Source organism: Macaca nemestrina, chromosome 3 (genome assembly GCF_043159975.1).
Source record: "Macaca nemestrina isolate mMacNem1 chromosome 3, mMacNem.hap1, whole genome shotgun sequence".
Classification (NCBI taxonomy): domain Eukaryota; kingdom Metazoa; phylum Chordata; class Mammalia; order Primates; family Cercopithecidae; genus Macaca; species Macaca nemestrina.
Window position 1 is genome coordinate 70,368,023 of NC_092127.1, and position 14,868 is coordinate 70,382,890.

Consider the following 14,868-nt stretch of genomic DNA (forward strand, 5'->3'; position numbering starts at 1 on the left):
AATACAAATGGGAAACAGGAAAAATCTTTAATCAGAAGTATCCCAGTTACATTTCTTCAGAATAAGCAGCATTTACTTCCATTGAAAACACTAATTCCAGATATATTTGTAGTCTGTCATTAATAGTTGAAAGGATGTCTCGGGAGGTATTGGAACGCATCTCTACTTATTAAACATTTGAAATTAGAGACCAAATACTTAATTTTGCCCATGGCTTTAGCTGCTATTACAGCTGGTTTTTATTGGCATAGCTTTTTTTTTTTTTTTTTTGAGATGGAGTCTGGCTCTGTCGCCCAGGCTGGACTGCAGTAGTGCGATACGGACTCACTGCAATCTCCACTCCCGGGGTTCAAGCGATTCTCCTGCCTCACCCTCCCGAGCAGCTGGGATTACAGGCATGTGCCACCACGCCCAGCTAATTTTTGTGTTTTTAATAGAGGCGCGGTTTCGCCATGTTGACCAGACTGGTCTTAAACTCCTAACCTCAAGTGATCCACCCACCTCGGCTTCCCAAAGTGCTGGGATCATAGGCGTGAAAGACCACGCCTGGCCGGCATAGCGTTCTTAATGCATTCATGAAGCTGCAATGCATACTTGTCTAGAGATAACATTGCATGTTAATACTACGGCAAATTTTGCTATGTAGACCACACATTTATTAAAAGGATCTCATTCTTTAGTATTCTCCTGACTTCTCCCTATCCCAAAGTTTGCCTTCATTTTGATTGGATGTTAGGTATTTATTGACTATTACAATTGTTAAATAATTTTTTTCACTTTTAGTATTGATTCATACAAATGCATTGAGGAATTTACAAAAATATTATGAATTAACTCAAATACTACATCAGCCCTCTTAACTGCTATGGATATATAATCTTAGCCTAAGATAAAAAGTCACTTCTGGAGATACTAAAATGGCTAGGCCCTCATCAATACACATTTGAGAGAAAGAGAGGAAGAGAGAGATCCTTCAGTAGTATGTATGTCTAAATTCTTAAGCAATTATCCATTAAAAAAATAAAAAACCTGGCAGTAAGCCGAGATCATGTCACTGCACTCTAGCCTGGGTGACAGAGTGAGACTCTGTCTAAAAACAAAACAAAACAAAACAAAAAAGAAAAAACAAACAAACAACCAAACAAACAATAAAAAAAAAACCAATGAACAGATTAGTCATTCATCGACCACATGGCATCAAGCCTGTGCAGTGATCTAGGCTCCAGCATTAACCCATCATTTATAATATCCAGCTCTCCCATTAGTCTTTTCTCCTCCCACTGGTAAATGTACAAACATATATTTCACATCACAGAACTTCCAAATACGTCACCATCTTTTTTGCTTTAGAAATAAACTTTAGTGCCTCAAAGTTTTGAAAACAATGTGCTCGTTACGATCAAAGCCATCACCAAGTGGGCCTGCCTGTTTCTTTGTTCTGTACACTCTTGTAACATGTAAGCAGCCTCTGACTGAGTTTGCATTTTGTTGACATACTACTCTATTTGCCAAGATTAATGTTAAAGTTAAACAAAAATATTGGGCTCTTTCCCTCTGAGGCATAAAGTGCATGAACTTCCTTTTTCTTTTGAAAATTTTATAATCATATTTATTTTCATTTTAAAAAGCTAATACGCATTCAAAGTGCTTCGAAATTTTCCTTTAGCCTAGATCCCAAAATAAGAATGTTTAGATTACTGCCAGATAGACTTAAGCTAGTTATTAGTAAGAACATTTTGGATTTGGAGATAACAGAGTCTAGGGCCCAACAGCCAAGGGAAGTCATACCATCCTTTTCCCCAGAGATAAGAAAAAACAGCCAAGGAAATTCAATCTCTTTTCTAGATGATAAAATTGTATCATTCTATTCTATTCCTAGAAATATTTATACTCACTCTTGATTAGAGGCAGGGGGTCAGATAAAAATCACGTCTCAAGACCCCCTTTAGTCTTTTTTTTTTTTTTTTTTTTTTAAAGAAAGAATATTCAAAGCAAATTGCAATGCAACGAGTTTTAGAATGGCTGCCTGTGAAGCGCTGAGAGGGAAGGAGGGTTTGCTGCCATCTCCTGGACGTTTGAAATAAAATCCGCAGGATGAGTGCTTCAGCGCCTGTTCCTTTTAGACAGGGCACTAAGACTGTGGAAGCAGGTGCAGTTTACAAGTCTGGCTGTCCCTGACTGGATAAACAGGAAAACTATTTATGGGTTTTAAAGAATAAAGTTGACTTAAGTGGTTCGCATGTTAGAAAAGTGTTTTTCAAAGTGTAGTTCACAGCCCATTAGCATTAGAATCACCTAGGTTGAATGTTACAAAAACAAATTCCTAGGCCCCACCCAGACCTAGTAAATCAGAATCTCTAAGGTGGGGCTATCTCTAAGGTGGGGAAATCTTAATTTTACACCAGGAGCAAAAATTGGAAAGTTATATGTTGCAACACCATGAAGGGAATAGTTTGCTCATACTAAAGTGCTGTATATAAAGGAAATCATAATAGTCCATTCAATGTAAAACTAAAATTAAAAGTTCTAAGTAGTATATTTAACATTGCTCTTTATTTCAGTAATACCACCCACAATGAGTTGTGATATTTCGGTGAGTATTTCATAATGTAGAATTCAAAATCTAGCCCATATTGGACTTATGTGAAGAATTATGATCCGCACCACTTGATAAACAGTAATAAGTCATCCAACCACAACCAGCAGACTATGAGTGTGAATTAAAAAAACAAAAACAAAAACAAAACCCCTGACCAAAGATCTAATTGTGGAAGGATTGGAATGAAACCTTAAATTAGTACTTTATATTAGTTCAACCAATTCCTTAGAGATTCTTAGCTCTAGAAAATGGTTTTGTGAACATTTCTTTATCAGTGTTAGATATGCTAGGTGAAAAAAGAACTAACGGGTTTTTAGTGCAGAAAGAGATCTAGTTTTGCTTTATGTTCAAATGTAATTAAATGGCGCAAAAAGAGAGTAAAACTAAATCAATTTAATTGTTTTTGAAACAAAAGCTATTCTGGATTCAGATACAATGTTCAGAATCTCAGCTTGCTTTGATTTTTTTATCTTCAAGATGAGTCTTGACTTCTGCTTCTGACTCAGAAGGATTCTAGAAGTACCAGAAAACCCACAAAAATTCCCTGGGTTTGAAAGGCAGCTGGAATATTAAGTTCCTCCCTATGTCAGTGGCTCAGCTTCTTAGAACTGTTTTTCATCACTTGCCCTGAGCTGGGAGTTTGCTCTGTTCAGGCCAAGGTTTCACTCTTTCTGTTTTTGGAAAGTGATCATGCTTCTCAGGCAAGAGGATCAATTACTCTAAAAAGGCCAGGTTGCTGACCCTTTGTCCTAGGACAGTGTGGAAAGGAGGGATAAGGACAGCTGTGAGCTGCGCCCTCCTAGGTCAGCCCAACTGTTGCAGGTCTGAAGTGGGGTAGTCTCAGGGATAGAGTTGCCAACTGCTCCACTTTCAGTGTAATAGGCCTATTTAAGCTTCAACTGTGCTACCAGGTTACTCAGGATACCAGCTATCCTGTTTAGAGAATATGTTTGGTTTACAAACATTTCCCCAGAAGAGCTCTCTTCATATTGCTAGGTCCACTACATTCATTCTATTTAATATTGGTACTTTGAACTGAAACAGTGTCTTTATAGTAGAGGCTCAAAGATGATGTTAAGTTTATTTTATAAAAATATTGAGCCAGTCTTTTTGAATCTGGTCTCATCTTTGTATACCACGAAAAGAATGCTAGCACAATAGATGAATGCAAAGCAGGAAAAAATGGACAAACAAGCTGAATACAGAGGAATGTAAACATATAAACTTCAGTAAGAAGAAAAAAGAGAAAAAACAAAGATCTCTCAATTAACAACTCCTGGGAATAGATTTCTTGTGTCAGTGTGAGATTGATAGCGACACTACTTCTACCTTTTCTATTTTAGTTGTGGGTCTCAAAGTGGGATTCATATTAACAGAGAACACAAAAGAACTTGTTTAATTGTGTTTTCCTCATTGGAAGTTTTTGAAATAGTAGCTATTGTTTATTGAGTGCCCCTTAGAATAATAACAATAGCTAACATGTGTTGAATACTTTCTCTGTGTCAGGCACTGCTTTATATACATAATGCATTTGTTTCATTTAACCTTCATAATAACTTGTGAAGTACACCTATTATTGTTTCCATTTCACTGCTGAGGTACTGAAGCACAGGGTGACTGAATCCTTTATCTAAAGTCTCCCAACCAGCAGGAGGCAGGCCTGGGACTCACAGGCAGGCAGTGTGGCCCTAGAGCCCACACTCTTAACCACTACAAATGTATTTCTTGTGGACTCAAGGTTTACACGTCTTATCTCATCTAATAGTATGTGAAGTTCATTTAAGACATGATTACTTTTTGCTTTTCCTAAATTAAAAAAAAAATGTCTTCTTTTTAATTTAAAAAATTGGAAGGAATCTTAATCTCTGCATTATTGTTACTGAAATTTGAGGGTTTCTCTCATCACTATTCTATTCTTCCTTTATTTGCCAGGTATAAATTACCGTAACTCTGGTAATATATGATGCTAGTTGGCTGGAAGCAGTAGGTGTTTGAGGCATTTGGTCTAGTGCATTGTGAGAATTTGTTCAATGGAAACCAGCAAAATGTTGAGCTTCCCTTCGCCATTATTGAGTTATAATAAGCAAATAGGCTGATGGAAATAAAAACTACAGCTTTTCCCCATGTACCCTGTTTAAAAATGTCTATCGCTTGGAGCTACCACACTTTAAGATGTTTCAGTATTTCTTACTTTGATTTAGAAGGTCCCAGCACTTTGGGAGGCCGAGACGGGTGGATCACGAGGTCAGGAGATCGAGACTATCCTGGCTAATACGGTGAAACTCCATCTCTACTAAAAAATACAAAAAAACTAGCCGGGCGAGGTGGCGGGCGCCTGTAGTCCCAGCTACTCAGGAGGCTGAGGCAGGAGAATGGCGTGAACCCGGGAGGCGGAGCTTGCAGTGAGCTGAGATCCGGCCACTGCACTCCAGCCTGGGTGACAGAGCGAGACTCCGTCTCAAAAAATAATAATAAAAAAAAAAAAAAAAAGAAGGTTTAGCGTAAACTTTAGAGTTATCTCTGAGACATGTAAAACTCATCACTTCTGATGAGCAGTTCCTTTTATCTGTGACCTGAGTCTTCTTGCAATTAAGGGAGATATTATAGCCTTGCGGTTAGAAGACGGCCATGGATTTTGACTGTTGGGTCCTGAGGTTTAGCCCTACCATGTTACACAAGTTCCTTAACTTTTCTTTACCTCAATTTCCTCATCTTAAAGTGGGATGATAATAGTACCTACATCATACTTTCATCATTTTGTGGTGACAAAAAAAAAGTGCTTAGAATGGTACCCAGCATATCATAAGCCCTCATAATTGTTACCTTATTAGTGGCTCTATGATTTTAAATTAAGGCAATAAAGCTCTGCAAATGTAATGAGTTTTTACAATTAACCTAGAAGCTCACATCTTCTTTTTTTGAAGTTGGTGTTGGGACTATTCAAAACCCATGTTTAGAATCTATTACACTAGTTCCTCAGGAGATGTTTTCAAAATAACAATGATATATAAAAGGAAAAAAAAAACGACTGGAAAAAATGTAAGGTTTAAAAGTGTCCTTGCTGGGAAGCCTTTGACAGAAATAACTGTTGAGAAATCTTCCACTGAGGAATCTTTGAGGCAGGAAGGGTTTGCTGCCTCATGCACTTGACTGCTAGCCTGACTGGGATTGGCACCGTGACACTCTAAGATTCCAGGGGTAACTATTTTTCAGAGTGTAATCTGAAATACTGAAAACTTGTGACTCCCTCAGTAATATTCTGTTGAGAATTATTCTTGTTGAAATGCCTTAAATTATTATTGATTTAGTAGCAAGCCATGCTAGGTGCTGATTCACTACTTAATAAGAAAGTTCCCTGAATTACATTTAGTTAAAATGGCAGAAAGCCAAAGGGAGCACTTCCTTTTATGCAGAGACTTTGATTATGCTTTATTTTTAAAAATCACGTTCTTCCCCCTTACCAGCCGATGAACAACACCTATTCATTCTGAAATAAGAAAATGAAAGAATTTTGAGAAGTCACACAACATTGCTGTCAATTTCATTTTTTTTTTTAACTAATAAAACAGATGCTTCTTTCTCAGAGATGGGTTTTCACTTTCAACATGCATCATAGCATCTGATTTTCTGAGCCATCTTGGGAAATGGAATCTTTCCTAGTATCACTGAATGTGGTCAAAGCCATCTATGAAGCATAGACAGTAGGCTCTTGGTGAATCAGTTTGGGAAATTCACAATTAAGCAGTCTCAGGGAGTGAAATTCTGGGGTCTGATGAGACTGTGGAAACCACGTGGTACTGTAGGGAGAGCACAGGTTTTGATGCCAGACAAATATCTAAGTCTAACCCTAATCTACTGCTTATAAGCTTAGTGATTGTTGCACAAGTTGTTTAGCTTCTCTGAGCTTAGATACCTCATCTGTAAAATGGGAATAATACCTTCTTTTTCAGTGTAATACTGAAGAATAAATGAAATCACAGTATAACTGGTTAAGAATTCAGGCTGCAGACTGAATCCAGGGGCCATTACTTAACATTGTATGATCTTTGGCAAGTTACTCAACCCCTTTGTGCCTCAGAATCTCATCTGTAATCTGTAAAATGGGGATAATATTCATACCTAGCTCACGAGGACTGCTGATTAAAAGCAGTAATCTGTGAAAGATACTCAGCACAAGTCAGGGCCCAAATTTTGTGCTCGGCTAATGTTAGCTATTATCAAAACTTATGTAAAATATTTAACACACTTCCTGCGTATAGCAGAAACTTAATACATTAACTCCTATCTTTCCCTCAGGACCCATGAGATTATTTGAACGACTGCTACAGCTTCTGTCCCCACCCGTGTCATCCTAACTTGAACCAAAATGCTTCATTCTGGGTTCTTGCGTGGCCTTGATTATTGTGCCAAATAAAAGTATCAAAGATTATCTGACTTCTACCGTGTATCCTGAAGAAAAGACAAATCAAAACACTATGGCTTTTGTTATTTACTTCCAAGAAGAACATTTTTCTGTTTATTCTTAGAATGTGCATTTTTTTTTTCAACTCAGGGCCAAGTACAACCTTTTGGTTTTTAAAATTTTTTCAACTCTGGGCCAAGTACAATCTTTTGATTTAAAAAATTTTTTTCATGAACAAACCATCACTAGTTATTAAAGAGCCGAAGAAATAGGAGCTGTGAAAGCAGGATTTCTTCATGTTACCTTTGAATGTTGTTATTTTGAGTATTATCATTATCAGGTAGAGGAAGAAAGGTAGGCTGGGAAGTAGATCCTTATGATATCTTGACTACAGATCCCAGATTTACATTTCACCAGTCACAGAGCACATGCAATTTAGATAAACATGTCAAGAATGACATAAACAGAGGTAAACACGAGGAGCTTTACATGTGGAACCAAAAAATAAAAATTAGAAAAATTATTACCTATATTAACAAAAAATTGCTTAAACTCTAGGACTCTGTAGAAGTCTAGCTTTCTCTCCTGTACACTTGGGATGCACTTTATTGGCTGGCAAACCTTTGATAACATCAGAAGTCTGAGAAATGTCTGACAAGATTTGATATTTAAAATTAAATTTCTCTTTATTCAATTGCCATTGAGTAGTGCTGTGATTTCCAAGTGCCAGCTAGTTTGGTGTACAAATATACATACCACAGAAACATACAGTTTTTTTAAAAATTAAGAAACTGGCTGCACCTGACAACATCAAGAAAAAAGATAATTCTGATTCAAGGGCTTCTCCAGAAGATGGAGTTTCATTGGCATGACGCTCATAGGATGACCTGTTGTTTTTGTACTATTTTTTCTAGAACCATAGAGGGATGACAGTCACTGGTTTCTTAGAGCAATTTTGCCTGGTGTCTGGATCCTGTGGGAATTTATTAGCTTGCTTTGTGGCCCTTGACCAACCCTGGTGGGACATCTAGAGAAGAATTCAATTCTGCTTTTTCCCAGAATAATTGTTGACTAACTCAGCAGCACCAAAGTGTCACAGGCATCTTTGTGTCCCCCAGAGTCCAATGATATGTGGAACCAAGACCAGCGAGGGTCATGTTTCTGGGAATACAGTGTTGGCTCTTAGAATTTATATATTTTTTCTCATGAACTTATAAAAATGTTTAAAAACAAACTCAACAACTCTGATGTTAAAAGGGAATGAGCACACGCCCCACGACTTCCCTCTAGAAGCATTTCAAGCATTTAGATTTTCAAAAACAATCATTTCTTTTTGATGGCCATGACTTCAAATGCCATGCCTGCTGGGCCAGTGGTGACTCATCACACAGCAACTGATTTCAATAACTCACCCTTAGAATGTGGGTGCTTGCAGGAGCCCTAATTTATAACTGGATGAAATCATACGCAGCAAAGGGCCTTTATTTGATAGATTAAATCTAAACGCAGACACTAACAGCCATGTGTCTTCTGCTCTTAAGAGGGTTTACTGTGAAAGAGCCACACAGAGTGTTCAACATGCCACTCAGCAGTCAAATGACCTTCAAAGTTCTTTAACCTTGTAACTGCAAATAGGAAAATGGTCTCACATACGTTAGTCCACCCTCTTTCAATGTAGACCATGTGTATTTTACATCTCAGATGTGACTCATGCTGCCAGGCTAGAATTTAGGCTGTGTGATAATTCTCAGCTGTCCTACAATGCCTGCTTCTTGAAAGAAGTCGACACTTTCTAGAACAGCTAAATAACCTGGGCTTATTTTAAAGCACTATTTGTAACTCAGATTGGTTTTCCTATGGTTAAAATAAGTCCTTCTTGTGAAAATTAGATAAAACAGTCAATTCAAAGGCTTTATACACATTACCACTAACAATCATACTAAACATATTTTGAAGTACAAAGTTTGACATGCTTTAGAATGACAACCCAAATGTGTCTTATAAAACATGTTCCTAACGAGGTATGCTTTACACTACCAATGCAGAAACTGTGTATTTCTTCCTCTCTAAAAAACAGGATGTGTCAAAATGATAAATGTTGTAAGATTAAAGTGGCAATGCTCAGATTCCCACTCTTACCAGTTCTGGGATTCACTCTGCCCTCCTAGAAGACTGAGGGGAATATGCTGTACTTACATGTCCATGGAACCTTTCTTCCTCCTAGAATCCCAAGTGTTATGCAGATTCACTACAGCACAATATTCCGGTCAGGAAGAGAGGTTGACACATGATTAAGGGGAAACTTGTGGAAAGAGAAATGTTTAAGGTCCTGCAGAAAGTCAGTGACTGTGAAGACCTTGTTCGTTTATATTCTAGTGCCTGTATTTAAACCGTGCAGTGGATTTGGGATGCTATACATAAGGTACCTAACATAACATAGGAACTCAGTAAATGATTGTCACTCTTGAGCTGGCAATGAAAATCGACTTCGTGGGTGCTCTGCCTAGAAATTATGCTAAGGACAAAGGAAGAAGCAAAGTCCTAAAAACCAAACAAAAACTGCCTGCCTACACCTCGTAACCAGCGGACCAACCAATCAAAGTAATACCAACACAGCTAAGCCAATAACACTCAGATTGAAAATGTACCCCCTGGGAGGGAGGCTGATGTCTGGAGGTCTAACTCCCTTCTGTCACACTGACATCACTTCCTTGGCCCCAACCTGAAAGGTGGCACATACAGCCCCCTGGTGGGGAAACAGGGAAAGCAAATTCCTCTTACTCCAGGGAGCCGGTTAGTCCTTCTCCCTCCCACTTCCCATCTCCCTCAGAGTGAGGTCAGACCTTGTTGTGGATCTGGTTTTGGAGAACTTCCACCCTCTTCTATAAAGTGGGACTGTATGGTCCAAGATGAGACCTATGCTGCCAGTGCCCAGCTGAAGTTGTAGATGCTTTTACTGCATGCCTGACATGCCTCTTATAAGGTTTTGGGGAACTCCAAATAGTCCCAGGATGACCAGAAGACATAGTCATGTTATTTGCGTCTTTAGTTATCAACTCCAAATAATGGCTCTGCTAAGATTGCCACCTGTCCAACAGGAAATGGAAAGAAAACACTTCTCATTCCTGCATACCACACCACTAGACAACTGGAAATACTTCTGGGTCATTACCATCCTAGGAGACTTTTAAGCCGATGATCTCAAACTGACTACCTGTGTGTTCCATGTCTTTCCTCTAATTCATGCCGTTCTTTAAATGCTATGTTAAGAATGCAAAGCTATAAAATGATCTTTTTTCCTGCTGCACCATAAGAAGCCTTTTTTGGTTGTTCTATTACAAAAGAATTCAAAATGCAAGCATTCAACAGATTTCCTTTGCAGGGAACAAGTAATACAAACAACTGTGTTATATAATGAATAGATTGCTTTTTTCCTTTATCCTGTATTAATCTTAATTGGTTTCCCAAAAAGGCAAATAAGAGACCAAGCTACAGCCTGTGGTTGTAACCTCTAGGTAAATTTCCGCCAAAAGCAATGAAAGATTTTCCAGAGAAAAAGCAGAAGAATCAGCCCCATTGTTCTGCAGCTGACTTAATTCTCCTTTTTATGTTTTAGAAATACCTAAAGATCACAGTTTTACAATGTATGGAGAAATAGATATGCTAACAACAATGAAATGGTTGTGGGAGCCATACAGAGAAATGTCAGAGAAATTACTTAGATCAGAATAGCTCATACAAGGAAGATTTTTTTAAAATATGGACATTGAACAGATAAAGAAGACAGTAATATTTTAATAGGATAGTGAAAAATATAGCAGATTGACAGTGACAGCAGAAAAAGAACAGGAATACAGATATTTTCAGAGGATTAAAATGGTACTGTGTACCCTCAAATCAGGCAAGTTTTTCTGAGAGGTCTCTAAACATATCTCCTGCATAGAGCAGATGATTTTCCTTGGAGCTGTCATAAATGCTTTATAGTTCTCTACATTAATTCACGTCGAATATTTTCCATGGTTGGTCAGACTCAGACTTAAAATAGATCTGAGAAAGGTCTTCAGGTTTACTTTCAGTACCATTATTCACTTCATAGCCAGCTGGGTGACGACATGGTGTGTGGCCAATTCAAGTTTACAAGGTAACCTTGCCTGAATTATCCTGGTCCATTGAATACAAATAATAAAGTGAAGGTGAGAGAATAGAATTACAAGGAACATGGGAGAAGCAGTTGTCACAAAGCAAAACGAACACAAGAAAAAAAATCTGTGAGATCACTCAGAAATGATGCTAATAATTGTGTGTTCTCACCCCTACAGTCTCCACACACACGGGGTTCCTCGTGCTTCACAATCAGCCCCTGTCCTCAGTCAGTAAACCTTCAGGTCCCAATCATGTGGTTTCTCCAGGTAAAACAACAGCCATGCACCTTATGTGCATCCTGCTTTTTACACGTTACTTCATTATCCTGTGTACTCTACCACTTGCCTCAGCTGAGGAAAACCAACTTATGCTTTCATGGGCAACTGGAGATCTAATCACTTAGTTCCTTAAGTAACCGGAGAGGGAGGGTGGGAATCCATCTTTAAAGATAATTATCCTTCTTTCCTTATCCCATTTACTTCATTATTATTATTATTATTATTACTATTACTGAGACAAGGTCTCACTATGTTGCCCAGGCTGGTCTCCAACTCCCGGCCTCAAGCAGTCCTCCTACCTCGGCCTCCTAAAGTGCTAGGATTCCAGGCACGAACCACCATGCCCGCCCCATTTACTTTAAATAAGTCTTCTGAAATGAGTTTATATATGTGAAAACATCTGGCAAAAAACCTAATACATAATAAGTGCTCAGTAATTATTAAGACCCTCTTTCTTACCCACTTCTTACTAAACTATATACATTCCAACAGCCCTCCGAGTACCTTCTCTGTGATACCAAACGGGTGGCTGAGATTGACAGACCAGAGCTGCTCCCTGTCCTCGATAGGGAGGACACTATTCCTTTATTCCTTTATTCCTTTAACACTAGTAATAGAGATAAGGCACTACCTAAAAGGGAAATCTCAGTCAATATAGGTTATACTTTCACTATATTTGAACCTTTCAGCATGGGAGCACAGCTGTTATGTTACGTAAAGGCTGATTCCTGATGTTTGATATCACTGATCACTGTCTTGTGGCTACAGCACAAATCCTAAGTATCCTGCTTACTTAATATAATGGTACATGTCTATTTTTGGGTGCTCCTGGATTTTTTAAGTGTGCAAAGAAGATAAATATATTTTAGGTCAATCTGAGTTGGATTTTTGACTCATTAAAAATATTATACTCCTTGGACCCAGAATAGGAGGTGACATATCTGAAATTAAGTAAGTTGAGGACTTTGCTAGGCATTCTCAGGGACTCAAGAAACACTGCAAACAATTCATTTCAAGCAAAGTGGACACTCAGCTTCAGCTACAAGATTACTCTTCCACAACAGATGGTTTCCACACCTGAATTGTGACACCACTTTTCTTGGCTGAGAACTTTGGCCTTGGTGCCACAAAATAAGATGATGAGGCTGATTCTTGCTTTGGCGAGGTGGGAACGCCCACAGGCACTGGGGATGCACTGACTGGTGAGGAGGCCTCTGCAAAGAAGGAAGGAGGAGAGGTATAGGCTGGTACCGAGTACACTGACGAAGCTTGCACATTCGTAGGTGAGGCAGCATTCACTGGCCGGGGAGGAAGAGCTTGCTTCATGGCCAGGGCTGAATTGACCTTGACTGATGACTTTTGGGGGAGGCCATCCTTTGCATCTGGAGGTTGGAAAGTAAACAAGGATGCATTGAGCTGATATGGTTGGTGCTTCATGACATCTAATGCATTAAGGGGTTTCTTCCCCTTTTTCTTGCCAGGTTTGGAGGCCTGTGCGGCTGATGGCTGAGACTTGAGAGCAGCCAGTGGGTAAGAGGGGGAGTGGATAGGATTGTAGGCTACAGGAGGAGGTGCTCGGACATTGGAGGAGTACTTCCAACTGGCCGGGAGAGATGGAGTGGGAGACTGAGCTCGAGCAGCGTGGGCCTGCACCGTGTCTGAATCCACCACATACTTCTCCATTCTCGACTGCCTCTTAGCAAAGAGCTGAGCTCCTCTCCCGCTCATTCCTGGAAGCTCATTGGATGGTCCCACTGCACCAGGCTGAGCAGCATTGACTGCTGCTGTGGAAACTGTTGGTTTGGGTGTGTAATTCTGACTGGCTACTGCTGCTTGTGGTCCTTTGAAGGGACCAGCCACAGTCAAAGAACTTGCAGGCCGGGCAGGAGGGTAAGAAGGCTGGGCTATTTTGATGGAGGAGACAACGGTGCCCTTTGATGGGTTGGATGTGGGGAAGGCAGGAGGTTGGGTGGGAGCCACTCCTGGAGACCAGACTGGGGAAACTGGAGTTACTGGTTGGGAGGATGAGGACTTGACAGCAGGTTTTGGAGCAACAGGAGGAGGGGTCTTTTGTTTGGCAGAGGAGCTCTGCATGAAATTACAAGCCTCTGCCCCCAAGCTGAGGTAGTCTTCTTCCGGTCCGGAATCACCTCCAGCTCCAGTGCCCCGTTTGCCTTCTGAATTTTGAAGCAGTGACAAGAGTTCAGGATTTGGGCTTACTTTGGGCTCTTTAAAAGTAAACATGGGTTTTGTCGTGCTTCTCCTTTTGGCCTCCTGCAATATTCCTGTTCTTTTTGCTGGCACTGAGATCCTCTCATCTCGGGAAGCTATTCGCTCAGATGAATCGTAAAAGGCTGGCTGGGACCAGGGGGCAGCCTGGGGCCATGGAGGGGGCTGTGCTGGGCCAGCAATTGGACTTGATACCCCTCTGGAGAAGGCGTCGGGGGGTGGAGTGACTGCAGAGTAAGGTGGAGGTGCAGGAAAGTCAGCAATAGGACTCGTCATGTTTCGGGTTGGCGAGAAAGGGGTGGCTGGCTGATTCACAGACCCTGGGAAGGGTTTGGCCGTTCTATTCATGGGGGCCATCCTCTGGATGTTTGCTGTCTCAGATGCCCCACTGAAGCCATTCTGTTGAGGAACATGGCCAAGACCATGACTCACCTCGATGTAGCTTTTGCTCACAGAGCTCTGCGTTCTCACCGACTCTTCCTCCCTTCTTTGGTAAGAAGTCATAGTTCTCAGGCCATCCGTCTGGGCAGCACCTTGTTCTCTGCTTGGCGTTCCACCTACCTTGTCCTCTTCTTTTTGGGCTGTGATCTGATCCATTCTCTCCCTCCTCTTGGCAAACATGAGGGCTCCCTTGCCTGTGGTGTCTGGTAACATCTCCATCTTGTCCCCTCTGTTCAGTTTCTTTTCAATGTTCACCAGTCCAGAATCCCAGTCAAAGTTCACAACTTGTGTGTTGTCGTCAACGTCAGACAATAACTCTTCATCCACCTCTGATTCGCTTGCACCAAGAAATGCTACTTCACATGTATCCTCCTTGTCACCTTCTTCCTCCTCGTCCGCCTCTCGTTCAAGCTCGCCAGTACCGTAGCTAACTAGGGTGTATTTCCTGGCCCTCCGACGTCGCTTCTTAAACATCAACACCCCCTTGGAGTTGGGGTTGGGAGCATCTGTTAGAAGAAGGGCAATGCTTTTGCATTTAGATTTTGCTTCCTTCACTTGTTTTTCTGACAGGCTTTCACTCCTCCTGAGCCCTAGGGAGAGTAAAAAAAAAAAAAAAAAAATTATATTGAGCTGATGAGTTCAAGGAAGACACCACAGCAACTCAGAAATGAACTCTCCTGGGGGAAAATAAATATGTATAAAATTGCCATTGAGTACTGAATTTTGAAGGAATCCAACACATTTCTTTTTCTTATTTCTCTTAACATATTTCCTTC

General features: G+C 40.3%; 1 protein-coding gene across 4 annotated transcripts in view; it reads right to left on the reverse strand.

Annotated features, from left to right (window-relative positions):
- Positions 1-14,868, reverse strand: part of LOC105486187 (synaptopodin 2) — a 172,929-nt gene that overhangs the window by 14,455 nt on the left and 143,606 nt on the right. For 2 of the 4 annotated variants that reach the window (XM_011748905.3, XM_071093099.1), the window contains exon 4: positions 12,500-14,682. The exons of 1 other annotated variant lie outside the window; for it this stretch is intronic. In XM_011748905.3, coding sequence (XP_011747207.2) covers positions 12,500-14,682 — 2,183 coding nt within the window. Of the gene's footprint in view, positions 1-1,977; positions 7,417-12,499; positions 14,683-14,868 lie in introns of those variants that run through there. One more of the 4 variants, XM_071093100.1, reaches the window with a different exon arrangement.